The 17,243-nt window shown below is 42.2% G+C and overlaps 1 protein-coding gene across 1 annotated transcript; it reads right to left on the reverse strand.

Moving 5' to 3' along the window:
- Window positions 1–3,959: 3,959 nt before the first annotated feature.
- On the reverse strand, window positions 3,960–17,243 carry LOC141009006 (actin-related protein 2-A). The gene is made up of 9 exons (XM_073481403.1): window positions 17,096–17,243; window positions 14,513–14,623; window positions 12,481–12,696; window positions 12,307–12,379; window positions 11,582–11,718; window positions 11,044–11,193; window positions 8,971–9,116; window positions 8,313–8,445; window positions 3,960–5,557 (listed from the first exon to the last, which is right to left on the reverse strand). Exons 1-9 carry the CDS (start codon window positions 17,141–17,143, stop codon window positions 5,387–5,389), a joined length of 1,185 nt encoding a protein of 394 aa, XP_073337504.1. The 5' UTR covers window positions 17,144–17,243; the 3' UTR covers window positions 3,960–5,386.

A 17,243-nucleotide genomic window follows, 5' to 3' on the forward strand; every position in this document is an offset into this window, starting at 1 on the left:
CTTTTGGGGGCCTGCTAAGCAGCTCAACGGCTGCAAACAGCATCACAGTCCACATGTGCAAACATTTAAGATATCTGCTCGTGTAATGGGGTCAGCGTGGCCCCTCTCTGGGTGCACAAAGCAGCGCCGCTCGCTTCCCGCTGAAGCTCACAGAAATGGGTGGCTCGTCCTGCACCGGTGCTGCGGTCTCATGTGCAAAAAACTGGAAGAAATGTGATGTTTTCCTCTTATTTTTCTCTACATTTAGCAACATTTCAGTCCGTTTTGTTGCTCCGTCAGATCTGAACTCCCTCATAAAGCCACACTGTGCTGAGATGTTGCAGAAGTTAGAGATTACAAGGAGCCAGATAATTGTTTAAGCATTGCCTGACCGAGTCCAACCCTGCACCTGAGATAAACCTCAAGACTGCCGAGGAAAACATCCCTCTACTCCCACCCTGTGGAAAATGTTTCAGCTGATAAGGGTTTGTGCAAAGGCAACTTAACAACCGGCGATGTTTATCGAGGCGTTGGAGAATAAATAATACAAATTAAGAGTCAGAAGTTCTCCAAAAAGTTAAACTTTGAGCAGTGAAGTGCACTCAAGCACTAAATGTTAAAGTACTGAGAGTGAAGAATGAGTCCTGCGTTAAACTGCTGATGTATTAATGTGTCACGTATCAGTTATAGTGCTTAATTACTGATGTATTACCACGTCACGTAAACTAGAGATGTAAAATGAAACAGAAATAGAGGTGGAGATGGTTCTTGGTTTTTATCCGGTTCTTGTTTTCGCAAAACGAAATGATTACAAAACAGACAAAAAGGAATAAAGGCACACAGAGATCCCTGAAGGTGTCGAGTCTTTGAATAATTGACGAAATAATCTCACAGCAAGGTCCATTTGTAGTCCAACAGTCCAGTTTGTCACAGAGTTGAAGTTGTGCCACGTTTGACTTTAAAGGTGTAGTTTGTAAGAAATGACCAGAATTCAAAGGGTACCTCCAAAACTGTAGGGGGCAGCATAACCGCCTCCCACCGCTCACCACACTGGACTCCACACTGTTTGTTTGTGCTGTCTTTGGTTGCAGCGACTGGATCATTTTTTCACATATTTCGACCAAACCAGAGGCGACTGTGGAAAGACAGACCAACACAGTTATGGTGGGTTTAATTTAATTTATGCTGAGTTTGAATGAAGCGTGTTTTACGACGAGTTAAAGAGGCATTAAACTCCTTTTATGCTACACTTGAAATTTCCAACCTCCGACCAGAAGAAGCACAATGGAGACGCCGCTCAAAGTCGGAATTCCTGCTTGTAAACTGGGTTTGTAAAACTCTGGTGAATGAAGTGTTTCGATACTTTTCCGAATATAACAGTGCCATTTTGTTTATAACGCGAGGAGGCTGCACTGCTGAGGGTTCGAAGGGACATAATTTTGTTGCGGTCTTCCAAGATTTGTGTTCACTTTTGCTGCCTTGAGATCGGAAAGTTGAGGTCTTGAAGAGGAAATTCCGACCTTCGACGATGTCTTGAACACCACTGAGTTGGTAAAAAAGGTGTACGGTTGTATTTTCTTGTTAATTAAGGAAAAAAGGTGTAAAAAATACGTCCTTCCTTGACATTTTATTGTGGCAAACTCACCATTTTCGCATCTCCCAGCTGAAACTACGGCGGCTACGCTATCAGACTGTCGCCTCTTGCGGTACAAAGTGGTATTAGGAGACAGGACAGGCCAGGGCTAGCTGTTAGCATGCTAACTTCAGTAGAGATCTCTGCAGCACAATACATAAACATCTTTGACATAACTTCACACTCTGTTGATGATGTTAGTTCATTTTTTTTTATGTTTTAAATTAAATTTCTGGCTACATCGTACAAATTCCCCTTTAAGTTGAGAGTCAAAGTTGAGTCATGACCGAGGTGACGCATCTAAAATGTCTTAAATTCACATGAAAAGTGTTTGTTTTTTTACGTGACAAGAGATTTTTCAAGTTTAGGGGATTAAAAGGTACAACATTTCTTCCTGAGTGGTCGTAAAGGTGATGCCGAGAGCCTCGAGCGAAGCACCACACCCTGAAAACTGCACCGAAGCCCGGTATTTTAGCAAATGTCCTCATACTTCCCTTCCCCTCCGTGATGCCTCTGTTTGTGTCTCCGATGGGGAGGAAACTTCAAACGGCTCTTCAGAGGTAACAGTTCAGGGTTAAGAGGGAAGTGGCAAGAGTCGAGGGATTAAAATGGAACAGGGCCGGAAGAGTCTGGGTGAGATCTTTATTTCAGGCACGGAAAGAGAGGCTCTTCCTCTGGTGGCGCCAGTCCTCTGCCACTGTTCCATTTCCTCTTCCTCCTTCTGGTCTGTGTGCAGAGGCTCAGTCACCTTCACAGCTCCATCCTCTCCTCTGGCAGCAGTTTATCTCTCAGCCCATCTGACCTCCCCTCCAGCTCTCTGCTAAAAGACCGGAGTCGCAAATAGTCTAATTCATAAGTAGATTGTGGTAAATTTTGTCGTTTTTTCAAGCAAACAGGTCGAACATTTGATGGTTCAGGCTCTCAAACATCAGAGTTTTCTGGTTTTCTTTGTCTTACGTCACAATAAACTGAATACATTTGGGTTTCGGACATTCGATGTCGCTATATTGTTAATTTTTCACTGCTTTCTGATGTTTTGTGGCACAAATGATTCATCCATTAATCAAAGAATAAAAAAATCATTATCAATAGATAACAAAAACATACAAACTATCTTCTTTAGAAGAAATGGTGAGCAATATAGAAAACTTAAAATCCACGTCACATAATCTGATTCTTAATCATTCTCTGAATCATTTTATTACTAGCTCTAAAAAAAAGAAGCTATAAATAACCGTCAGATGTCAGATCTCTCTTTCTGAATGATCGCTTGTTTTGATATCTAGACTTCAATAGAAAAACCCGCCTTGATAAAGAGAAGTAAACAGTAACAACAAAACCAGAAAACAGTCAACATTTCCCCCGTCGATCACAATCATAAAGAAGTTCCCACGTTGCCGAGCTGTAAGGAAATATACCGCTGCACACATGTTTCAGTACTATACAGTCTGTAGTCTGAAGCTGTGGCTAAATTAAAGCAGGACTATGTAAGCCTTGCTGAGTAACAGCCACAAGTGATAGTCAAGGGATCATGAGAAACGTTAAAACACAGTGTAACACAAGCACAGACACAGAGGAGTCATTATCTGTTAAGACGCTGGATTACGTGAGTCATAAAGGTGAATATAGATGAAAACGCTGAGCGAACACGACAGCGTGGTGGATGAAAGCTGACAGAAAGGTTAGAAATGGACCTTTGGAGTTTTTTTGTGATGCTATTCAACGTCAAGACTGATTAACTGTAATGCTTTATTTGCGTCAGACAGGCTGAGCAGCAGGACTCGTCTGTGTAACTGCACGCTGGTGTTTTCCTCTCTAAAAACTCCAAATTAAAATTAGGAACTGATGTAGCGACACAGCACGGACGGATTTGTTTTCACTCTTCTCAGGAGGACAGGAAATGTTCACATTAGAAACTAAAAACTAGAAATCACTTTGTAAACTGTGAACTACAGAAATGATGCCCCGGGACTTTTGAAGCCGATATTAGGGAGGAAAAAAAGCCGATACTGACAGACACATTTTTCTGCCATGATTCCTCAAATGTGGACACTTTTGCATTATTATCTCCGAAAAAACTATTTTATATGCGCCGATACTGATATATCTGATCAATTTTGGCCACAAATATATTGATTTGCCTCCAATTTTGAGAAAGTTCTCAGAGTTTAAGCAAAAAAAGTAAAATATTGTTGCTGTTAACAGAGTGTGTTTGTGGTTTGGACTGAAAAGGTTCATTAAATATCTTTTCACAGTAAAACCCAGGCTTGCACGCTCAGGGTTATTCTAATAAAAATGTAAAACAGGTACCAGCAGTGTCAAAAATAAAGAACCTACAACACAAACATCCTTATAAATCACTTTTCTTTATTTAAATCAGCGTTAGGCAGTTATGCTATGAACAACACAGGAAAATAAAAAACCGTGACAAAAAGAAAGAGACATTAAAACATGAGAGATCCAGTTAACATTAACTGCACTTGGCACTGGATAGACGTTCATGGAAAGAAGAAAAAAAAAATATACACATTTATCATACTCAAAATAGAAGAAGTGCCTCCAGTAATCATTAAGTCGACCGTTGAGAGTGAAAGACTGGAGAACTTAAATGTGCTCTCAACAGGATTTCAGCATCCAGAAAATACCGTTTTATTTTTATTTTTTTGCTCTGCGCTCGGATTCGATTCTCTCATCGTCGACCTGCGACTGCCTCCGTGCTTTGGTGGATCTGAAGGGATACGACAGGTGAGGTGCTCCGGTGTCGTCGCACAGATTGAGATTTACAGCCAGAGAGGAGGCAGAGGCGAGGCTGTCTGATGAGGAACAAAAAAGCATCACCCTCCCCAAACACACACGCATCCCACAAACCCCAAAGTACCGTCACACACACCCGATGTCGAGCTCAAGGGCTATTCCTTTGTGTATTTGTCCCTTTTTTATAGATCAACCATCAATTCTTCATAAAAACATGGAGGAACTTCTGTTTCCACAATACACTCCATTTACAATGGTAGTAGTGCACAGCAACAAAAGAAAGAGTCAATGGAAAAACAAGAAATTAAAAAGATATAAATTGAACTCGTACATCCAACAAAAAAAGAAAAAAGAAAAAGCAAAAGTAATCCCTCTCCCAGAAAAGAAAAACTCATGATATCATTTATAAAAACCGACATAAAAATGTGATCAGTTCTCGCTCACCTGGAACAGATGCTGAAAGCGGCCCGTGGCTGTTTGTGGTGGACCCTGATTGTGATATTACGACAAATTGCTTAGAAACTTTGCATCAATTTTATCCTCTGCTGAGGTTTAACTAAACCGTCTCAAACACTCACTGCGGTGTTTACCTGCTGAATTTAATTCACAACAAACCTAGTAAACAGGTAAACAAGCAGAGTTAACATTCACCGCCCTGGTTTTTTTTTATTACTTTTTTTCTACCAGAAAATCAAAAATACACCAGCAGAGTGACATTAACCCTTCAATTTGTAGTCTAAGTAAAGGAGAGGTTTCAGGGTGGGATTGCGAGGAAAAAGTGTGAGCCAATCCAAAACCAGGAGAGAAGAGAGGCAGAGAGGAGAGAGAGGAGGAGAGCGGGGAGGTGACGGCTCGATTCCCTCCGGTGTTTGAGGAGAGAAGAGCCAAAAGAGAGAAGAAGAGGGATAAATAGATATATACTCTGCAATGTGGGCGAGGGGGAAATGTGTTTATGCCATGTATGTGTGTGTATGTGTGTGTATTTGTAGGTGTGTGTGTGTGGTCTGTCCGTCCAGTGCTTTATCTGACGGTGACGCCGAGTTTTTCCAGCACGCGGACTCCTTTCTCCTGGTACTCCTCCCGGGTCAGCCAGAAGTTGTCCTTGTCCTTCATGATGTCGGCCAGCACCGCTCCACCCAGGAACACCATGTGCTTTCGCCTGGGAGGATCCTCGATCCGGATCTTAAATTTCTACAAGACAAGAGGACACAGAGACATTAAGAAAAGGCCCTGTGTAACAAAGAAATGTCCTGTAGTCTGCAGTGTGTCCCAATATTGTGTTTTTCTCAAATCAGATGTGTTTTATTGAGTATTTAATATCTTGTTTATTATTTTAATCTTATCATTCATGTATTTCTTTTATTTCTTTTGGTATTTTATACATTTGTCTCACACTGAAGCTCTTTGTACTTTGTTTTGGTAAGTTCTCTAAATTTAAACTTTCTTTCTAATTGGTGTGAACCTAATTTTGCACAATTTCACTCTCGGCTACAAGGAGGTTTATATTAAAATTTGATCGAGAGGCCTTAGGGTCCAGACACATCAAACCCACATTAAAGAACAAGCTAACTGTCGCGTCGCCTGCGTCACGGCCAAAAAGCTGCACTCGAACACACCGCAAAGGCAACAACCGACAGCCAACAAGCTCATACTTATGTGCCTGCATGAGAGGAAATGAGTCTCCACACCACCAGGTGGCAGTAGTCTGTATTCGTCATGAACAAAGGAAAACCTGAAGACTAAGGACGGGGAGTATACAAACTGTTTTTATGATAAAGCAGCATTTTGTGCCAACACTCTCGTTAATTTAGCCACATCTGATTGAGAATATGTTTGACAAAAAGTTATTTTTGTGGCTCAGGACGTCACGTTTCCTTACAGTATGTTAATGCCAATGTAAAGCACTTTGTGACTGTTGTCTGGGAAAAGCACTTTAGAAATAAATGTTATTATTATTATAAAGGCCGACTAGTGCCGACACTGCAGGGCACACTGCAACAACTAGAGAACCAGAGACGCTCACTAGCTACTTAAGCTAAACAGTAATGAGTGTTTGCCACAGGTCTGATGGTGCCGACAGAAACTATCCACTGTCAAAACAATCCCTCTTTTAGTTTGTTTAGTTCGGACTTTTCAGGGCTGGCACATATCCTCCAGCATTTTTACATGCAAATGAAAATTTATGACAGCAGCCAAGGTAAACGTGAGACCAACTGTCATAACTTTGGTGCCCAAGGCAGCTCGGCTTAACCAGCATTAGCAAGAGTACAGCACGTAAATTAAAACAGCTGGCGGGACTAATATCTGGAGTAACACCTGTAACTCGCAACTTGAAACGTGGCATCACAACTGAAACGTAACACGGATGACAGAAAACCAATCAAGGGAACAAAAATGAACCTTTGTATGAAGATACTCATCGCATATGTAGCAGTTTGACATTAAATATTCAGGACATTCAGTCGGGTAATGTTAGCATTTACTTGGAGTGAATAATGTAAGTCCAACATTCACTCCTCTCCTAAGGGAAATATGTGAAGACAGCTGTCTGCTGCTTGTAGAATCAGCACAAATGAAAGTGGACAAAAATAGTGTTATTTCAAGTCGTAAAACCAAAACAATTAAGTTAAACATGCCTCAGGGCTAAGAAAAGCTGAGGGGAACCGCTGAGTAATTCTGCTCTCGAGATTTTGTTTCTACGAGTGACACATTTGATCCTGTGGCTTCAATTCATGTCAGATACAACTTAGTCCCATGGTGACAGATTTTTAAGACTGGGGAACTATCAAACATCACTCCTGCTGAATAATCCACTTCTTTGCTCTCTGTCTGAATGCTCAGTATATTTTAAAACACTCATATTGTCACTAAATAGGGTAAAAGACACCGTTTCTGTGGTGTATGTAGCCATAGTTTGAGTGTTTGGAAGATAAGATGAGCATCTGGAATAGCAAGAACTGGAATAAACAACAGGAATGGTTCAGAAAGTCCGTTTCGATACCTCTTTCCTTCTCTGTCCACTTTAATCGACATGCTATCTGTCAAGCCTCAAATTATTCGGTGTAACAGTGTAAACCGTGTAATAAAAAAAAGATTGCACACATTTAAATATATGTGAAACACACCATCACTACACATAAAGATATTAATTAAAAGAACATATAAACAGTCTAAGAAAACGCCTGCAGTTGTGGGCAGCGAAGTAAAGCACATAATGACTTCCTTTTAAGCGTATGAGTCATCTGAAGATGTTTGTTTACAAAATAGTTCTGTGTAAAATCATCTGTCTCTTTGGGATGCTGACATGGAAACATAATGTAGTGATATTTTTCCAAAACACGTACGTGTAATTGGGAAGTGAACCCCACATAGAGTAGGTTGTTATTAAGGCTTTCTGTTAATTAAACGAATGTATTTTAACCTCTGGCACCACCTGGTGGTCGACTGCGTACACTGCAGACATCACACAACGCTCATCTTTGCTCTTAAACCTTGTAGATATCTTTGAGACAGTTCTGCACATAACTGAAGGCATTTAATTTTTTCTACTGTGAACTCCCAGCGTTTGGGATTTACCGTCATCAGGACAAAGGAGACACTGTCGGGTGTCAGTCACCGTTTGCACACTAAACCTAACTCAAGTATGTTCCCCCTGTGGTTGTTGAACTTTTCTGGCACCTGACTGCACTCTCACATGTGGGAAACTCCACCCAGGCCAGCTTAAACAAACCCAGAGAATCAGCTGGAAACACTAATTCACACCAACAGAAATACCTGGTGCAGGAAAGAAGACTTTGGATCATCTGAATCTTGTATTTATTTTAAGAACGCACCGGTGGCAGTGCAACTAATCAAGTTCTAAGTTAAGCTAAAATAATGTTTTCAAAGCCTGAGTCATACTGTAAGCGACATCTGAAGCATAATCGTAAATGAGTTGATATCTCACCGAAAGCTTGTCCACATCTCCCTTGAGCACACGCTCCAGGTACAGCTGCTTGAGTTCCCTCTCCAGCCGAGAAGGCAGGCCGGGGTACATGGTGGATCCTCCTGATAACACGATGTGTTTGTAGAACTCAGGCCTGATGACGGGAAGACATACAGAAGGTGAGAAGAGGAAACAAAAACAAAACAACAAGCAGACAGGAAGAGAAAAAGGCACCATCTTTAAATAATCTTGTAATGTTTCTAGTTTCCTTCCCTACGGCTTTAATTTCCCCATGTTGGATCTACAAATGTGGAAGATTTACAATCAAGACGTTCCAGTTTGGAGTCCCTCCGTGAACTCTACAAAATACATCAGATAATAATGATAATAAAAGTGTCGCATTCGATTTCCAAGCTCACATTTCCTTGAATACTTCCAGTCTTTTACACGCCCAAAGATCAATTTTCATGCTTTCCATAGAGAACTCTGGTGCGCAAGAAATATTTTGTTTTGATTTCCAAAACCATGAATTGCGTCAATGGGAGCTCTGCTGGGTGGACACCACCAATTTGCATATCTCTGTCTGTGTGTGTTTTCGCTGTGGCTTGTTAGTCTTGTGTATGCATGTGTGCTACAGTAGAAACACTCAGTAAAGTATAAACTGATGTGTCTTCCTCACCTGGTGTCTATATCGGCGGCCTGGATGGTGTTAAAGAGGAGCTCGGCCACTCCGACGCCCTCCACGTTGATGAGGTGGGGCTGGAACAGAGCCTCCGGGGCCTCAAACCGCTCTCCTCCCACCTTGATCACACGACCATCTGGCAGCTGGAGAAGTGTAGGAGGGATGAGATGAAAAGGGAATGAAAAACAGATATTCTGACACCGCTGAGGAGGTAGGATTTAATGTATGACTCAACGGAGAGTCATAAATCTTGAATGTAAGAATCAAGAATGATACTGTTCAGTGGCTGTTTGTGATGGATGAAAGGAAGTCAGAACTCGTCAGTAAACCCTTTTAAAAGAAAGGTTTATGTGTCAAGTTCAACAAGGCTTAGATAATACTGTACGGCAAGTTAAAGCACAGAGAGTGTGGGCTCCAAACTGAGCAGAGTGAATGTGTGTGTGACTATAAAAAGGATTCATTCAGCCGAGGGCAGTGGGAGGAAGTGGAGCCCAGCCACCGCCGCAAAGTGGCTGCACAGGAAATGATGTAACGCACAGTTCAGGGCCCTTCGGCCACAGTTACATTGCCCTCCTTGTTTCGGCACACTCGTGCACACAAAACGATACTTACACATACATGTTCACACACCTACACACACACACACACACACACAGTCGCCTACACTAACCCAAACACTCATGGTCAGTGAGCTCTGAGACACAACATGTGCTCGGTAAGGCGTGCAGTAACACAGACTTCAGGGCCTGCGTTTAGATTCTGTGGTTCCCTCTGCAGGGAAAAAAGGGCCTTGGAAAGAAAAGCAAGCGTGGTGGAGGAGCGCTGCACCCCCATATGTTTGAGTCCCAGAGAAAACAGTTAGTCAGCAGCGCTGCCCTGTCCTGAAGCAGCCAACAGAGCCAACGACAGGCATGTGGTAGTCTACTTAGCTCAGAGCAGAAACAGATTTAGTTACCCCATTAGTTTTGTCAAAATACTGCCACTTTTGAATAACAAATCCTTCAGGAGGGATTCTTTCTACAAACAGTGCTATTTTGAGCAGAAATGGGAAACGCGTGTGCATGTGGTGTTCATAAAAAGAACTCATTTGACATAAAAAGTAAACAAAACCGAAATTCGCCCGAGGGCTGGAAATATAGATGAGTAAATACTTTATCATCGAGCAATTACAGCCAGTTGATTTCCAAAAATGAAAACATTGGAAATTCTTAAAGGTCGTTGGATAAAGTGCTTGAAACTGTCTGAAATTGTTACTTCAATTGTTAATAGCTTTATACTGGCACAGCCAGGATGTTGAGTCTAATTACTGACAGGTGACACATTTTGAAACATGAAACTTTTTTGATTTCCCTGAACGTGTCTTCACACATTTTGTGACCGTGTCTTAATATGCAATTTACTTCCGCTGCAAAGTGCAAGAAAGCTTTAAACTGCCACTCCTCTTTATCCTGAGATGCAGTCTCACTGTGTCCTGACTGGTTTTCTTGACCTCGTGTTTCTGATATAAGACATTCCTCTATTTCCTTAATAAGATGTATCCTTTTTTAATATTGCTTTAAGGCTTATCTATTAGATGGGAGACAGCAGGAAACATGGGGACAGTAAGTAGGATGATGAACCACCATGATCGTCCACAGGAAGACATGTTGGAGTTAATTAAATCTGCAGAAAAGATCTATTAGATCTTCTCTTTTGGGCATTTATTTCTATCTTTTATTGTGTTTCTCTGATTAATCCATTTACAATTCCCCCTGTTTGATGCCAACTGAGAGAAGGATGCACATCATGTCCATGTGAGAGCAGCAACCTGTTTTAAGGCTGGCCACACACTGGCTACTGTGTCAGCACACCTCATTAAATGACAACCACAAACACCAGGTTACAAGTGAGCTCAGCAGCAGCTGAACAACTTTGTGAAACAACTCTCACAAAACAGCCACATGCAAAACTTCCTCTTTACGTATTAATAGGGTGTCTGTACAAAGAACCTAAGCAGTGAAACCATTCATGTGGCTTACATGTATACATGTAATTTTTATTAACTGAAAATTATAACCTGTGGTTATTTACCGTGTATGACTCCACCAGCACGGTGGTCTCCAGAGCCAGCTTCTGCTCCTGCTCGATGTTGTAGCCGACGTAGCACAGCTTCTCCTTCATCATGCGAACCGTCTCAAAGTCTGCAGAGTGGTTGAAGGCGTAACCCCTCAACAACAACAGCTGCACCAAGAAACGAAGAAATAGGACAGGAAATGGGAAAGAAAAAGCAGAAAGTTGGTCAGAAAGCATTATTCTCTAGAGCGACTGAGAGAGATCCCTTTGATATGTCTTTTTAAACAGGAACTGGTACTGAGCTAAATTACTTCTTTTTACAAGAGATGTTGATGCCCGTTTCCCCTTCCTAGAAAGTCTCGACCAAACAATTCTCAATTTTATACCCCATTTAAAGACACTTAACTCCAGCAGATTTCTCATCCTAACAATTTAATGAAAATACGGATGTAACACCCAGTTTTCTAATGACTAATTGACTTGGTTGTGCTAGTTTTTGTTACGTCCGTTGTCACTTTGTCTCACACTGAGAGACTGTCATGACCGACTGGATTACCTTGATGAGGTAGCGGGTGATGTCCCTGCCTGCGATGTCCAGGCGTCTCGTCAGGTGAGGCAGGCTGAAGCCCTCGTACACTGGACAGATGTGTGTCACGCCGTCACCAGAGTCCACCACCACACCGGTCAGAAGGCCTGAAACACACACAGACAAACAAGAGTTAACAATCTACATTCTAACATCGAGGTGTGTTTGTTAGCCTTGTTGGCTGCACACAAAACCTGAAAAGATAACATGTTATGTAACAATTAACTGCTAATAGCTGCTAACAAGTTGGTATAAACTCAGAGACAACAGAGAGAGCAATACACGGACCACAAGCAGGGCTGTGTGTTTGAAATCAGACTCACTGTAGGTGCAAATAGTTGCTTAAAGCACCACACAGGTGACATTATTTTGTGAAGTGATGTTCGTGTGACCGTCTAGACTTTCTAGCACAAAGAACATCATATCAGGTATCTAAGTAGTCTCATAAAACAAATCTTTGCACAAAGTATTTGACAAAGGTGTGGTAGCTGAATGCTGCTACAGGAATGTTTTCACAAATGAAAAGCCTTGTGTGTCTCTGAGCCACTAAACTACTCAAAATTGACCAGCTTAACACAGATTTAACGCCAGCATCAGGGTAAATCTGATTTGGGGGTGAAAGGAAGTCAAACTCAAAAGGTTAATGTGTCTTCTGATTAAACCTGCAGCACAACAATGCGTGCTTCTCTTCTTACCTTGGGCGTACAGTGTCAGCACGGCTTGAATAGCAATGTAGACTCCTCCAAACTGGTAGGTCTCAAACATCACCTGCAGGAGAAGCCAGAAGACATCAAACATCTTCATACCCACAGTATTAAAGCATAATTTAGCCAGTTTCCCCCCTCACACAACTACAAACATAAATATACCTCAATGATTTTTTCGCGGTTCTTGGTGGGGTTCATGGGGGGCTCGGTCAGCAGGATCTTGCAGTTGCGGGAGTCGATGTTGAGCTTCTCTGGGCCGAAGGTGTAGTCCCACAGGTGCTTCATGTCATCCCAGTTCCTGACGATGCCGTTCTCCATGGGGTAGTTGACTTCCAGCATGGAGCGCAGCTCGCTGGCCTCGTCCCCCACCATCAGGTCCTGGAGGGAGAGGTCAAAGGTCAACACAGATAAATATTTAGCAGCTCTGCAGTGTCGCCCACCCCCACGTTAGGATCATTCAGAGTCATTTTGAGCATGGACGAGCACTGAGTATTGGTTTATGGTAATACAATTAGTTATTTCAACTTGCCCCCTTGGCTTGCCAATCTCATAAAATGAGATTAACTGGATCATCAAGCCTTCACTCGCCTTGAAACGAGTCATCCGTCAGATAACAACAGGCGCATTCATGTCCTCGCCCAAAGTGGCTTCTTTGCTTTTAAAACTCAGTTACCCAGCATGCACAACAAGCCATTATTTTCCATGCATCTACACCTGGAAACACTTGTGCTTCCCTCCAGCTACAGTAAACCACTTGTTTTAGTACGTTTCAACTAGCTGCATGCAAGGCAGCCTGGCAATGTAAACAACCGCTGGGTTAGAGCTCAGTGTTAGCCACACAGTCAAGCATCTCACGTTCCATTTGGAGACATCAAAAGCCTACTGAAGGCAGCCATTTTATGGGTTCATCCTGTGTGCTTTGGCATTAACAAAGTACCAGTCACAGGCATTGCCTCCATGTGGTCTCAATAAAAAAAGAAAAAAAAAAAAAAAAGTCAAAAGAAAAACAGAAAAACAGATGTGCTTCCGTCTCCAACTTTCAGCTGTCTGCCATGCTTCCTCGAGCTCGGACACTTCCTCTGCACTTGTAAAAGGTGAAAGGCTCACAGATACTGAGGCGAATGCTCTGAACCGGACATTCCTTAAATAAATCATATGTTATGACAGTAAAGCAAACAGATCTGCGATGCATATATGAGCAATATTTATCATTTGGCACCGAGCGTTCCAGCTGCAGCTGACACTTTAAGTTGTCTTTAGCTGAAAAATGGTGCGATTATTTCAGTCCTTATAAAGCAGCAGGAATGACGGGGGGGAGGAGGAGGTGGAGCCGTCAGGATGCACCAGCAGATCAGAGACTCAGAAAATGGAATCGGTCCAAAATCTCTTTTAGCACTCCATCGATAACAGCTGGCCCGTGATTCATTACAGCCATCTCTGCAACACTTTGAGCCTGGAGCGAGGAGCGCATTAACGTACATCTATCCGACTCTCTGCCACTGATTTGACCAACAACACTCAAATTCAACCCCCCAAAAAGTCTGCAACTGGTCGGGATGTGGTAAAATGAAATCATTGGGTGAGTAAGAGAGAAAAACACACCAGGACAAAAACAAAACATCTAAAACAAAAAAAGGAAGAAAGCTTCATTTTCAGTTGAGATTAAAACATGACACAACTCTCCGGAGCAGGCAGGAACAGGAGGCACACACACCAACCTGAACTTACCATCTTCTGGGCATTCTACTTCATCGTGGGGGAACAAAACATGGAGGAAGAGGAAGGTAGATATTTAAAAAAAAAGGACGAATAAACAAAAGAAAACTGGAGAGAGGCAGAGAAAGGCTTCGTGCTAAAATAAAGGGAAACTTTCAGAGAATAAGGACGTCTGTTGCTCGATCAACTGATCTACCATCAGTTTGAAGAAGCGCACTGGAGGAAGTCTTATTTGTCTAAAAGGTGGAACTTGTGGTTAGAGGATTGATTTCAGAACTGAACTGGACTCTTAGTGGAGCCAACTATAAAATTACAACAGGTCTTTCAGAGTGATAATGGCTTTAATGTTCATATTACGGACTGACTTTGCTATTTAGTGCCTGATTTCATATCTTGACAGGTTTCCTGATCCACTCGCCCCAGAAGTCAAGACCTTCTGGGCGTAAAAAACGATCGTTCCAGTTGGACCAGTTCTTACCTTAATCTCAATGTTTCCGACTTTGGCTGTCGAGCGGATGATGGGCCTCCCAACAAGCGCAGGGAATATGTGCTCTGGGAAGTTGGAGCCTGCATAGCCGCACTTGACAAACTAAAAGAGAGAGAGAGAGAGAGACAAGAAAAACAAAGAGGGGAAGTGATGAGAAAATACATTTAAGTACTGATGAGATAAACGGTGCAGTGGAGCGAGACGTCACCGTCCCCCTGCTGATAACAGTGGACTTCATTAGCATTCAGGCCGAGATAAAAATGTCACCACAGACGCTACAATCCCAGGACCCTGTGAATCCAGCACAATGATAGAAAACCTTTGTTGATTTCAAGGCTTTAACAGTAAAAAACTAGGGTTGAAGTGCAATATTCAAATCTCAGGAGCTGCATTTCTTCATTAAAAGGTCAAATGTGTGATAAAACAGCATTAAAATGAAGTTATGTAGTGCTGCTGAGACGCACTGGCCTATAAAACTTGTAGAAAATAATTTTAATTGGGTTTTTTGTTCATAAAAATTTTTAATTGTGATGCAAAATATCATTCTCACTTTTCTTATGTCAAAAAATAATCACAATATCTTTTTTTTACCTCATCATGCCCTGTAAGCCCTAAAAAACATAATAACATAATAAGCAGTATGATATAACTATACTCTAAATATTAGAAATCGTTCGCACCGTGTCGCCAAGCAGATCAAGCTACAACTGTAACATGAGTCGAGGAAAGGACACTATTTGAGCTGAATCATAGTATTTATTACGATGACTAAAATCGCAGAGTTTCAGATTAAAATACTGACATCACATCGAGATCTTGCACAACACACTTTCCCCAACATGCAAGTTGTGATGCTGCAACACACAAAGTTTCACACAATCCTTCCTCTGCGATACTTAATACTGCGAAACATAATATATACACAAGCCTGTTGGGTTTAAATGGTTCAGTGTTCATAACTGAATGCTTCTTCTGCATTTGTAACCTCAAGTTATGTAAAAATGAGAAAGACCTAATTAAGACTCGTTTCCAAACTGTCTGTGTTTTGGGTAAATGCAAAGATGATCTACTTAATTTAACTAATTAAAGCACACTTTTTGAATTAGTGCACACAGTTCACTGCTGCCCTGTAGCAACGTAAGAACTGGGTTGAAGATTATAAGAGGAACAAGCGAGACAAACGGACGCCGTCTGTAGAAATGTCATTCAAATCAGTGGCTGCTCTATTAATAATCTCACAGAAGCAGTCCACCATCCACGGGGGATTTTACTGAAAGATTGTGATTCAAACCAAACAAATTCAGGGTTGTGTGTTATCCTGTTTTGCAGCTGCATGTGCTTGTAGACACAAAAAAGGTTAAACTAACAGATTTTACAGTGGCCGATGGTGTAAAACAACACGTATCAGGGCTGTGAACGGTGTCAGTGACATATATGGCTGTGGTTTCAGACTCGTCTCACTTCCTCCTGACTTCTCAGTTCAACCCGGACACAGGGGCAGGTTTGTTTCTGGCAATCGCACAATGCTCTTGAAAAAGACACATCTCAAAAAAAAAGCCTCATTAGTCACTCGGTGACATGCTGAGCCAACATCCTCTTTCACTGCTGACACGGTTCAGAAAGGAAGTCTCTACAATCAAAAGAAGCAGTGTTACCTGCACATAAATACAGATCAGCAGAGTTGTATGTTATGAGCTGGCTGTGGTAGAAAGTGCTTGCTCAGTTGCTTGAAAATCCCCTAAATTCACCAGCCTTTAATGGACTCTGTGAGCAGCCAGCTGGGTTGTGATTAAAGGACCAGATATGTCCAACACTGGGCTGGTGGTTATTTTCCACCACACTGAGGACTTACACACCCACAAATTCCTAAAATGTCTGTCGTTACAAGCAAAAATAGAGCTGCATACGTGTAAAAACGCACAAAGTACGTATAATCACTAGTTATTTGACATTTCTCTCCGGGGAGTTGGTGCTAGCTGCTGTTACAGGAAAACATAAAGGTGGTTCCTCAATTAACCTGCCACGGCCTAGCTAACCTTAGCCGACGTTGGATATCAGCACAAATATCTACTTAATGTGCTTTAACGTTAAAACAAAACGTACAACGTTAATGTCTCTGCAAAAATTCCGCACCGTTTGCAAAACAAAATCACTGAAATGACCGACGCAGCTGCCAGTCAGAAAAAAAAAAACAGACAGCCAGCTGTTAACTACATGCTAGCAGCAAACTAGCCGGATAGCTAGCTGCGTTAGCTTGGTAATGGTTGATGGTAAAAGAGCTAAAACTCGTCTGTTTCAATTCAGGGGCTCATGTGTGTGTGAGAGCTTTAGTCACAGCTGTGTATTCATGTTTTATGCAGACGTGTAAACCCACCCTACGTGCCGTTTCCGCGTCGGGTCTGGATGAATGAAAATTAGCAGGCTAACATGCTAGCTAGCTACCCACCCAGTTAACGCTAGCTAAGCTAGCTTTGGACGCTGACAGCCCCACTTCCTGTTTCAGCAAATCGGGTCGACATAATGTGAAGAAAGCAGCGGATTGATAGCGTGTCGGACCAAAAACGGTGAACTTACCCCGGTCCCATTGTCACAGACCACCACTTTCCTTCCCTGGCTGTCCATTATATAAAAGCCCAGTTGCCGCTGAACCTCCCTCAACTTTCTTTCGGCGAGCCGGAAGGAAGACACACCAACCCGGCCGAGAGGAGGAAGGGAAGGGTGC

This window comes from Pagrus major, chromosome 15, assembly GCF_040436345.1.
Source record: "Pagrus major chromosome 15, Pma_NU_1.0".
In the NCBI taxonomy this organism is placed as follows: Eukaryota; Metazoa; Chordata; class Actinopteri; order Spariformes; family Sparidae; genus Pagrus; species Pagrus major.